Source organism: Echiichthys vipera (genome assembly GCF_963691815.1).
Source record: "Echiichthys vipera genome assembly, chromosome: 21".
NCBI lineage: Eukaryota > Metazoa > Chordata > Actinopteri > Perciformes > Trachinidae > Echiichthys > Echiichthys vipera.
The window spans coordinates 17,190,015-17,202,286 of NC_139846.1; the positions used below are offsets into that span (position 1 = coordinate 17,190,015).

At 40.9% G+C, this 12,272-nt stretch overlaps 1 protein-coding gene across 1 annotated transcript in view; it reads right to left on the reverse strand.

The window, feature by feature from the left end:
- The window catches only part of ctnnd2a (catenin (cadherin-associated protein), delta 2a), a gene marked incomplete at both ends in the record, with an annotated part of 219,090 nt that overhangs the window by 158,987 nt on the left and 47,831 nt on the right, over nucleotides 1-12,272 (reverse strand). The window contains one exon of the mRNA XM_083935772.1: nucleotides 9,682-9,794. Coding sequence (XP_083791898.1) covers nucleotides 9,682-9,794 — 113 coding nt within the window. The remainder of the gene's footprint in view (nucleotides 1-9,681; nucleotides 9,795-12,272) is intronic.

A 12,272-nucleotide genomic window follows, 5' to 3' on the forward strand; every position in this document is an offset into this window, starting at 1 on the left:
TTTGGTTGGTTCTTATCTATTCTCACCACTATCTGGTGTTAGGGGAAGATAAGCATGCATTTGCATGTTTAATGAACCAAACACCCCCAATTCCCCTCAGCATGAGAACACACACATACACACGGGTGCATAGATACACATGGACATGGACATGCACATGCACAGGCTGCTGCTGTTGGCCCTGAAGGCCTTCGTCTCCTTGCCGCTGACATGGAGTCACCAGCTGCTGACTCCTAAAGGAGTAAACATGGCCTATCTATCTGCCTTTGACAGCTACAATGACAGGGGGACATCATTTCAAAGTAGAAAGGAAATGATATGACGTATTGGAAAAAATTAATAAAAATCTCAGATCAAGTTGGAATTTTATTTGCTCCTTAACAGAGTACATATTGGCCAACTGAGGTGTACCTGGCCAAACTAATAAATAAAAAAAACAGCGGGCACTGTGTTTAACATAATGGAGAAGAACCTCAAATAAAGTGCATGCACCTACCTAATAAACTGAAAAACTAAAAACTGTAAATACAAGAAGCACCCCATTTGGTTTCACTTTAAAGCAGATTGCTTTTCTCCTAAACTAGGTGTTTAGGAGTGACAGGGCATCCACTGTTCTGGCGACTGTCCAAGAGATCAGCCATTGACTGGACAAGCAAGATTTAAGCTCTTAGTATACTTGGCATACATTGGTTGTACTTAAGCCTCCCTGAGAAACAATCAATCTCTAAATCCCTGCCCGCGCTTGTGTGTTTTTCTTTGGCTGACTCTGACCTTCGACTTCTTTGTTGAAGATGCTGAGATAAAGGGGCTTTTTTTCCAATCAGCAACAATAAAATATCCGTTTTTTTCAAATTGTATTAAGTCTGAATGCCTTGAGCTGAAGGTACAGCTAAATGATGCTAAACGCGATCAAGTCATTTTAAAGAAACACAAAGCCAAAGGTAGGATTCCTCCCTTTACAGTGAAATGTGTCATGTGAAATAAAAGATGCAAGATGCTAGAACCCGAACCCAAGATGTAATTTAGGAGCAAAGACAGATAGATAAAGGGAGGGATGAAACAACACCGAGAGAGGCAGACAGAAAGATAGACAGTGGGGACGACAGCGGTGTGAGAGATGTCGCCACCTGCCACCATTTTTCTCCCCTCCTCTTGGAAATGCATCATCAGTCATTAGGGGGGGAGCGTGACTAGCGGTATCATCATCACTCACACAGACACACACATACACAGGCCAAAACACAAGGCATATTTTAAGGTATAATGCAGCGGCCTATAATTTGAGTTCTCTCTATGCAGCATTTTGCTGAGCTTATAAAACCGCCTACAGCTAATGGTGTGATGGATCCCTCTATTATCACCCAACGCAGGAGACGAGAGTGGGGTATAGTGAGATAAAGGAATGTAATTGGATAGTATTTTAGCCGTGGCAAAAACAGGAGGGTGGTCAGGGACAGAAAGAGTGCAAGGGAAAAGCTGTAAAATGATAACAACGTGATGAAGTTTAAAAGCTGTCCGAATGTGATGGTGTGATGGTAATTCACCATAAAACAAAAATCACCTTCTGTATGTGTGTAACGCATCTGTAAGCTAATTTCGAACTAATGTAGTGCAAAGATACTAGAATACACTGAGTTCATACAGGGAAGAATGATAAAATGTCAAAAGTCACTTCAAACCACACTTGGTTTTAAATTTTAAATGGGTCATAAGAAAGTAAAAAGACAAAATGCAAAGAAAGAACAGAAGCCACGCTAGCAATGTGGTGTTGCTCGGCCCATCACTTTGCTTCCAGACAGAAATATCTTAACAACAATTGCACTGTCATAACATTTTGCACACAGGCATTCATGTCCTCAGAGGATGACTTTTCCCTATTCCCCACCGTTAGTTTGATGTTTGAGATTTCTAATGTCTTTGGTCCGGCTATTCATGTTCCCCACAGGATGAAACATAATAACTTTGGCAAGCCCCTGACTCTAATCTAGCACCACCATCAGGTAAAAATTACTATTTACTATTTTTTTAATTGTGTAGACAGCATATCATCTATAGACTAAAATAATTATGAAGGCTACATACCACTTTGGATCATGTTTCTATGCATGGCCGTGGTTCGCTGCCAAGTTCGTTCCACATTGCGGTATTGCCGCTAATAGAACGGAGATTAGAACATTTATTTGTCTATTCATATTTATTGAAAATAATATTCAATCAATACATTTTTTTATATAAATATAAAACATTTTGTCCAAAACCTAAAGTTATGTATCCTGCATTGTGGGACCTAATTTTTGAGTAAAATGTTAAATTATGCTGTAAAAATGTATAACGTTTAGGAGCTGGTACATTACGACGGACTGCCATCTCCGAGAGCCATTACAGTTCAATTCAATTCAATTCAGTTTTATTTATATTGCCAAATCATAACAAAAGTTATCTCAGGACACTTTACAGACTAGGTATAGACCACACTCTATGACTTATTTATGATTTACATAGACCCAACAATTCCCCCGTAGAGTAAGGTGGCGGTTCCCTACAACAGGCAGGAACGTCAGACAGACCCAGCTCTGTGGAAGACGGTCATCTGTCTTGACCGTTGGGGAGGAAGAAAAGGAGAGAGAAAGAAAGAAAATACGGACAGATGGACAGAGAGAGACAAAGACAGACAAAAACACAGAGACGGACACACTTCCTGTAACTATAATAACATCTATAGTAATGTGAATATGACTTATATGTTATGGCCGTTAATACAGTTGTGAGCTTGTTATCATTATGACATTAGTACAGTCTCACAGAGCCGCTAGCATTGCTCTAGACTCTTAGTCTTCTTAAAACACTGTCTAAGAGGTTTCGAAGGCCAGATAAGAAACCTAGGAAAAAAAATCAAAGCAACAGACATAGGAGAGAATTGATGAAACAGAGAATAGCAGCATCGCAGGGTGAGGAATGAACAGAAAATAACACGAAAGAGAACAGAAAAGAAGTTACAGCACGTAAGACAAATGTAATTCAATGACAGACAAGTAGGGGACTTTTTCTAAAATGTTTCTGGCAAACACCATGTGTCTGGGGTCCATTAGCTGCTGTGATCAACTCTACAGGGTGTGAAGAATAAGCCCATACCAGTGGTGTGGATGTCTGCCCCTCAAGGTAGGACAACTTAATAGCCCAAGTGTGTGTTTGCCCCCTGAGAGAAGTCTGGGGTGCAGGGCGAGGAAATGTGTAGGGATGTGTGTGTGTGTGGGTATGTTTGTGCATGTGGCACAAAGAGAGGCACTGGTCCCTGCTGGTGTGGAACTAAATGTCACAGCTTGATTAGAATAAATAGTCCTATATGGGCTCGGGGACTAAGGCACCAACACACAGCAGGGCAAGCATGTGTGTGTGATGACTCATTGCTTTTGTACTCTCTCTCACATAGAGTATACACACATAGACACACACCTGGACACTCAGGCTTTACCTTTTCCTGACCTACCCGAGGGGTCTTTGGGAAGATGTGAAAGTCGGAACAACACAAACAGAAAGCTGTTACTGCCTTAGGACATGAACCTTACACTTCACCTCTCCCACCACCCCACGCTCTCTCTACTTCACACACGCACACGCACACGCGCACACACACACACACACACACACACACACACACACACACACACACACACACACACACACACACACACACACACACACACACACACACACACACACACACACACACACACACACACACATATTTTGAACATAACATTAACATTGATGGATGCCATTGGGGTCCTGAATGGGGCATACTGCATATATTAGCATAAATGTGTGTTGGTATAAGAGTGTGTGCAGAAATAGGCATGTTAGTTCACTTTTAAGTGATTTTGCAGTTTTGTTCTGTCTATCTTTCTGCACATCAATTCTTAGTTGCATTAACCATCAACTCTACTAACAGGAAGTGAATACAGAGTTCAGTTCATTAACACAGTGATAACAGAGTGAAGTAAAATAATATTAGTAAAATGCAAGCATGAAAACTAGTGAGGATAGTGAGGTAGATGTGTAGAGCAAGAGAAAGACAAACATGAGAGAGAATGAGAGAATGAGAACAAGCGAAAGACAGAGAGAAAGAGAGAGAGAGAGAGAGAACTGGACAAAAAATAAAAATAAATCAATGGACCTATTCTGTGTCTGCCACATGGTAATGAAAGCTATTTATTAGCCATCTATCCCTTCCTCTGTCTCTTTCCTCCTCTCTCTCTCTCATTCCCTCACTTTTTCTGCATTGCTTTCCCCGCCCCCAGGATTAATACTCTCATCTCTCGCCACTAAATGCTAACAATTCCATTAAGCACAACAAAACACTCATTTAGAGGTCACATTTGTTTCGCTGAACTTCGCTTGTCATCTGCATAACAACTGAGGGGCTGGCTGCCTTGGCTTGGATTCCTATTATCGGACATGACCTTTCTGCTTTAAAATAATTGGCACATCATAATGGACTTGCTATTCCCCTTTTTCTTTAATTACATGGCTTCACAACAACTGCACTCTGTCTCACTGTGCATTATTCCTTCTGAAGCACAACTCATTGCTGTAATATCTACGTGTTGTCATCTATCATATCATATCATGCATAAATAGTCCATAAAACTAGCCATAAGTCATTAAGCTGGTACTATATTTGCTAGTAGCCACTGGAATATAACAAACACATAATTAGATTTAGCCTATAAATCCATAAGCTTAGATGGCATCTCATATATGGCCTTGATAATCTACTGTATGGCCCAGAGTCACGATTATCTTAGTAGCCAGCTTCACATTACTTCCTCAACAGTTCACGGGTAGTGGTTTAATGCACCAATAATGTGTCCCAGAATGCCCAGCAAGGTCACTGCATGGCAGACGACAGCACTGGGACCTTTAATGATCTGAATCTATCGAGGAGTTGTACATTTTTCTGCCCCACATCTCAGTGTACTGCAAAAATACTGATGAGGCACATGTGAAACACATCCTGCAATCTGCTGGTGCTTGCGGCAATTTGTGCATTGTGAATTGCACTTCAATTTTATGATATGTTTATTTCATTGTTTGTGAAAAAGCAGATGTGATACATAGCACTGAGAAACCAGCACAAAGTTCAAACCAAATGTTTTTACTACAGTAGATTGTGACGGAATATATGATAGCAGCCTTTTGAAAGCTGAAGCAACTTGATTTAAAGGGGACCTGTTATGCTTGTCCTCATATTCTATCATATAGCATGTTGTTACAATGCTAGATGTTTATATTTAACCTGGCCAAAGTTACAAATAATACAGTTGCTGTTCTGAAAACTCCACATCCAAGAGTTTTTCTACTCCTGGCTCAAGCGCATTTCAACCCATACCGGATTTCTTTTTTGCATGTTACTGCAGTGTTTACATTACAAACACTGCTACATGTAGCTACATACATGCTATTGCAGGGAAACCTGTAGTCTTGGTTGCCAATGTTGTTAATTTGGATCAAATTTATGTTGGAATATAGTCGACTATATAGTTTTTTGTTAAGAAGATGTATTGGTGATTTTTTACAGTAAAAAGTGCCTCTAGGGTTTGGGTAAGTGCAGCTTGCTGAGAGGACACACTCGCCCAGGCTCTGTTGACTTTCTACAAAGTTTAACGTTTATTTGTATTGTGGATTCTAAAAGTCAGTGTAAAGCAATGACAAAAGTGGGATCTCAGTTTATCATCTGAGAAACATATTTGAATAAACACCCAGCCAAATTTGAGTAAATACAAATATTGCCAAGTATGAAAAAATAAGGTTTCAAAATAATAAAAACTAAGCAGTACTCTCTTCTCTGAAACGCTGGGGGGCCTGTCTGCTGGAGGTGCTGAAACCAGGAGGGGTGCCACCTCTCAACTGTCAGTTATGATCTGAAAAATGGATGTTTCATCAAGCTGCAGGAAGAGAAACTTTTCCACCTGCCCCTCCTCCTACTCACCTGCCTACCTGCCACTCCCCTCTCATTAGCCCAACTCTCCTCACCTGCCTCTGATCACCAATTAACTCAGTATAAAGACCCTCCTCACCATTCACTCTCTGCCACATGTATGTGTACATATACACACATATATATATATATATATAAATATATACACATATATATGTATATGTATATACATACATATATATATATGTGTGTATATATGTTTACATATATAACATATGTATTTGATCAAAGAAAGTGCCTCTATAGTCAGTCTCAGACAGGGGTTGAATACAGGTTCAACAGCCAGGGGCACTTCGACAATACAACATGCAAACATATTCTAGTTGAAACTAGAAAATACAGTTTTTATGCAACTAAATAACCTGCATTCCATTTCCTATCCTAATAACTTAATCAGTTGGTGCTGTATCACAGTTTGGCATCTCCATAATGGTTAAAAGTAGATGAATACAAATTGAAATATGTCAATTCAAAATTCAGTGGTATACCCCTTTTTAAAAAGCACTGAAGGCTTGAGTTGCACAGCCAGTCGAGCAGAAAAGACAGCAGGCGCAAATGTTTCCCACTGGCTGCCACTTACCACTAATGTTAGAAAAATGATAAATGAGTCTTTGGAGCCTACTTGCTTGCGTGAGAATGTGTGCCTGTGTGTTTCCTTCCTGTAAAGTGTCGTGTCGCATGCCAACACTTCACAGTGTGAACAGATGTTAGTCAGTAATGCCCTGGGTTTCTGCACCACAGTGAGGTTTTTTTTTTTTTTAGGGTCCTCAGCTCTGAGGAGGAGTCCGTGGAGATGCCTGAATTGCTTTATCGAGCGGAACACAACTAAGGACATGCAGGCTCGCAGCGGCTGCCAAGAACACACATAGACAAGCAACACAAACACAGCACTCGCTCCGAGCAAGTGTAATACAAACCCACAAACAAAGGGTCTACAAAAACCCACATATCTGGAATAATACGCACCCAGGCACACACGAAACTGCAAGGTACCAGGTAGCTTGTGTTTGTAAGTTAGCCTCACCCTGACAGGCTTCTAACAGAGTAATGGACCCACTGCTGAGAGAATATAGACTGTTGTGAAAGGAGAAACCTAACTTCATAATGATACGATTTGTTTTGGATAAATTGATATAGACCTGTTTGTGTCTATTTAACCGTCTCCCTTACCTACCGATCCAACAACCTCATCTGCCTTCCTTCATTTTGTACCTTTTGCTTTATTATAACACCTATTCACTCAGAGCCAGCCACTACACTCTATATTTAGCTACTGCCTGTCACTGAGACCCTGATAAAGGAGAGGAAAATGAGTGGTGATGTTAGAGACCATGGGAAAGGTTAGCGCTGTCTCTTTGAATAGCATCAGACTCTCTCTGATCATTCATAGTTATATAGCAAGCGCCAATATCTATACTTAGACAGTTAGAATCTGCATAAAGGTGTCAGTCAAATGAAAAAAAAACAAAGAAGTGTCACGTGTGTGTGTGTGTGTGTGTGTGTGTGTGTGTGTGTGTGTGTGTGTGTGTGTGTGTGTGTGTGTGTGTGTGTGTGTGTGTGTGTGTGTGTGTGTGTGTGTGTGTATGCATGAGCGCAAAAAGACAAATGCACATCACACGTTTTAGTTGAAATGCATTGACAAATTTGAGCGCACGCAGGGATGGATGTGGACTCAGCAGACAAAAGCTTAGCTAAGCCAATCCTATATATCAGATGTGATAATCATAAGATGATGCAACTATGAGACAGCAGACTTGAGAGCAGACAGGCAAAGGCACATGCACAAGCAGAAATTCTCACAATTACACCAAAGTCTGGGTACTTGAAAGGAGTGAAACCAGCATACATCCAATATCAGAACAGGAAACTAAAAAAAACATTAGTTGTTTTCTGATGTTTGATGAAGTATCTGATTTATAGGTCACTGGAAAAAAATGATCAAACAACTGTTAATAGAGCTTTTGTTATATGTATCACAGTAAGTAAGATTCGTTTCACACGATGGTGGTGACTCGCACAAGGATTATTCACAACAAAAACACACTGCATAATAAATGTAATCTAAAATACTGTAAGCCCAAAACTAAAAAAGATGATAGTTTAGTTACGTATCTGTATCGTCTCTCTAAGGTGACTTTGCCAATATTCATGTACTGTAATTGTTGAAAACTCTATCCCGGCATTTTAAGAATAATAGAAAATTTGACACAAACCCCAGAAGAGAAAAAAAATCTAAACTTTCAACAAAAAGTCTCATCTGAGACACAGCTGCAGCAAACAGGATGAACTGGGAAAGTTCAAAAGTCTCTCCTCCACCCCCCCACCCCCAGGGTAGTGTACTTATGCAATGAGCTGCCTGAGGGAGTCAGAGGGATACTGAATTTAGAAGAACCTGACTCTTTGACATCAGTGCAAAATTTATGCTAACACAAAAACATACGTACAAATGTGGGCACACGCGCACACAGAAAAAAAACTTCATACCAAACTTTACTTATTTTTATTTACAGGGTAGTATGTGAAGGGATTGTAAGTAGGTGAGAGGAGCAGCATAAAATCCATAATTAGCATGCTAGTCACATACATCTGTCTTCCATTCCCCCCTTCCTTCACAAGGGCTCTCTTCCCCTCATCTGAAAATCATTTTGGCTACGGAAAGGTCAGATTTATAAATGGGGAACACAATTAAGTATTTTCAAGGGTTTCAGGGCTGTGGCTAATATGTTAATTAATGCTGTAATATGATGAAAGGGGTTCGAGGAAGCGAAATATTAAGTAAGGCCTGACCCAAGTTTCTGTTGCAAAGCAAAGTCTCAAAGGGGACGTTATTGATGTACGTGTGTGGGTGAAGGTGTGTGTTGTCACACCCTCACCAATGTTGCCAAGGCCTGTGTTGATGTGTCGGTTATATCGAGCCCTCAACAACATTCATGGTATTTCAGTGTTGTTTGTGAACAGTGTTATCATATTCTCACATCGTTATGTCATGCGTCTGTCGGTTTCCTATGTGTGTAAAGCTCCCCACAAGCTCAGTGTTTAATTGCCCCTGTAACACCATTGATGTGTATGTGTAGGCTACTTGTATGTGAGTGTGCTTATCTGTGTGTGATTTTGCCTGCAACCTCAGTGTTGTCCTAATCCATCCAGCTGATAAATGCACCCCACAGCAGGGGGAACACTGTTCTTTTCCAGGAGCATCACTCCACGGATGTGAGAAAACACCCGTGTGTGGTTGTGTGTGTGTGTGTGTGTGTGTATGTGTGTGTGTGTGTGTGTGTGTGTGTGTGTGTGTGTGTGTGTGTGTGTGTGTGCATACAATGGTGCAGTCAGCTTTAGTGTCATGGCGCACACAGAACCTATTCCATCATGCTCTGGGATTGTAGATACACTTGTGCAAGTGTGTATGTGTATGGGGGGGGGGGGGGGGGGGGGCACGACTCACATACATACCTACAATAAACCTCCAAACCTTGCACACTTACGTACACACGTTTGCGAGAGGGGAAAAATTAGGAACCCAAAGTCTTACATACACCCACAATGTATATTTTACCTGAGGGTGTTAAAGGATACGGACACAAGCACACATCCTTTCCACACAATAACCCATAGCGTGTGTTACCTAATACCCCCCTCCTCGCCCCACAATGGACGTACACAGAATAACAGGGTTTTCATGTTACCTGATGCTGCTCATGCTGCCTGCCTCTGATCCTAGTTTGCACCTCTCCAGCTGGGTGGCAACAATCTGACGCTCAGCCTCGAGTTCCCTGGTCAGGCGTTCAAACTGAAGCTCCTGAAGAGATAGAGAAAAACGAAGTGTGTGTTAGACAATAACAGAAAGGGAGTAAAAGAGAGAGCTGAGGTTCAGCTGTGAAAGTGTGACAGTTTGGAGTTGATTCTAAAGTGCTCATCTTTACTTTGGATATAATAAAAGTGAATGAAAAATATATTTCCCACTTGAGTGTTCATTAATGAGAGAAGGGTAGGGTATTAAAGCTATTAAAACCATATATATGCTTTTTCAATGTATGATAAGTAACCTTATGAAGCTCGACAGCATCAGGGCAGTATTATCAATGTGAATAATAAGCTGCTTTGGGGCTGCAGCCTACTTGTCGTGGGAGAAGTCAAGATCTGTCAGCCGCAGGTCATGGAAACAGCTAAGGGCATGGAGGCAGCTATGCCACAGTTAAAAATGAAGTGTGATTATTTTCATGGATGTGATTGACGGAAAAGGTGTGAGGCAGAGTGACTGGTTCAAAGTGTTCTAAAAGTTTGAGCAAAAAAGCCCTTTTATCCTATGCACTGATTCTTGCGGGAGGGTTTTTATCTGGAGCGGTTGAAGCACCCCACCTGAAACTGGGTTACAACTGTAAATCTGTCGAACTAAGATATTTGTGGAAATCCTTCATGAAATGTGTTGGGTTTTTTTTTATTCCCAGAAAAGTTTTTATCCTGTTTGGTTGAACAAAGACAATTCCACATTTGAAAAGTGACACAATCTTTAAAAAAGGACATTCGTATTTAAAGCGAAAGTGTATTTTTTTTTCACAGGGCAGCTGGCAACAGAGGTCCTTCACTGACGAAATGATGACTCATTTACTGGCTGGTAATGACATTTTTGGCACTTGGTGTAAAAATACTGTAGTGGTCTCGACTGTAAAGTGGACTAAATGTACACACTTCAGATCACTGCAACACGATGACACATCATGTGTCCAGCACAGATTTCTTTGCAATGCAAATTATGTAATTCCACTGTTTACATCACAATCGATGATATTGAGGGGAAAATGTCTACCTCCATGATAACTTTTAAGATTTGTTAAATCCGGCAAGGGAATGACTGAAAAGGCACTGTAGTGAAACTTGTGACATCATAACCGTACATAAGTCCTGAAGGGTCGTTTAAAGGCCCAGTTTGTAAGTGCCTGCTATGCATTTCTCTGTAGACTGAGCATTTTGAAATAATTAGTATTTATATACCACCTTGACCTTCTTTATATGAAAAAATATATGGAAATGTAACTTTTTACAATATTAGACTTTTAACTTTTTACAATATTACACTTTTAACTCAGTGCTTTAGACGCTCTACACATTGCTTAAGGCTGCATGAACGGAGGATTACCCCTGAATGCTTCACTCTCAACCCTGTTTGTGTGTGTGTATGCTGATGCATTAGTGATTTGGTTTACTGATAGTTCAATATCAATCATCTAGCTATGAGCCAGACAGATTTCAAACTTGCAATAACGTGCATGTGCGTGCGTGTCGCATTCAAGTTAATCACAGCCACATGGAAGCGGATCAATAGTGCAGTGAACTCCACCCCACTGAAGATATTGTGCATGTAAGGCCGAGGGTATGTGTGTGTGAGACCCAGAGAGAGGGACTGTGTGAGCGAGAGTGTATGCTGGTTTGATTGGTTTTCTCAAAGCCATTTGAAGCTCTGAATGTGTTGATCCCCAGTCGGTATCTCAAGTCTCAAAGCCCAATCCCCTCTCCTCCCCAACACTACATCGCACAATGCAATTCATCTCCCTCTCTCCCTCACCCTTTTTTCATGCACGCTTACAGCAACCCGTTACTCATAAATATGCACACTCTCTTTCCATCTCTTCCTCTCTCTCTCCCTCACACATTCACTGAAGTGCCAAAAGCAAGCCCCCGACACATATACATATTGTGTATGTAGTACTAGCAATAGTAGTTCATTGATCTCATTGTAGGAAATTCTGAGGGTTGGTATATTTTATGAAAATGTGTCAGTACACTGGCTCATATGCTGTAGGTTCTAATCAAAATTGTTAATAAGTAAAACTTGTGCCATTACACCGCCAGCCAGGCACAATCCTACTTTCTTCCCCCCATTCTTTTCTCTACCTCCTGTCAGCCACTCCTCCCTAGATTTTCCTTCTCTACCTGCGACGAGATAAACCTCTTACATGCAGAGTAGCAGGTTCAGCCACACCTAAGATTTGCGAAGTGAAGTGTTGCTGGGAATTTAAGTAGAGTCTATTAAACCCTCTGGACCCGTAATTCTAAATTACAGCTTTGTTTTACAGCTAGGTGCCTCGCTTCAAAGCCCTGCTCTGCTCCCCACAGCACACTGCTTTGTCACCTTGTTTGCCACAGCTGAAACTATTTTAAATCCTCAAGTTGTAAAAATGCAAATCCCTGCACCTAAAGGAGCATTATGCTAATAGACAATATACAATGCCTCAACTGTAAAGTATATTAAATGCCTTCTAAGGTAACATGGTAATGC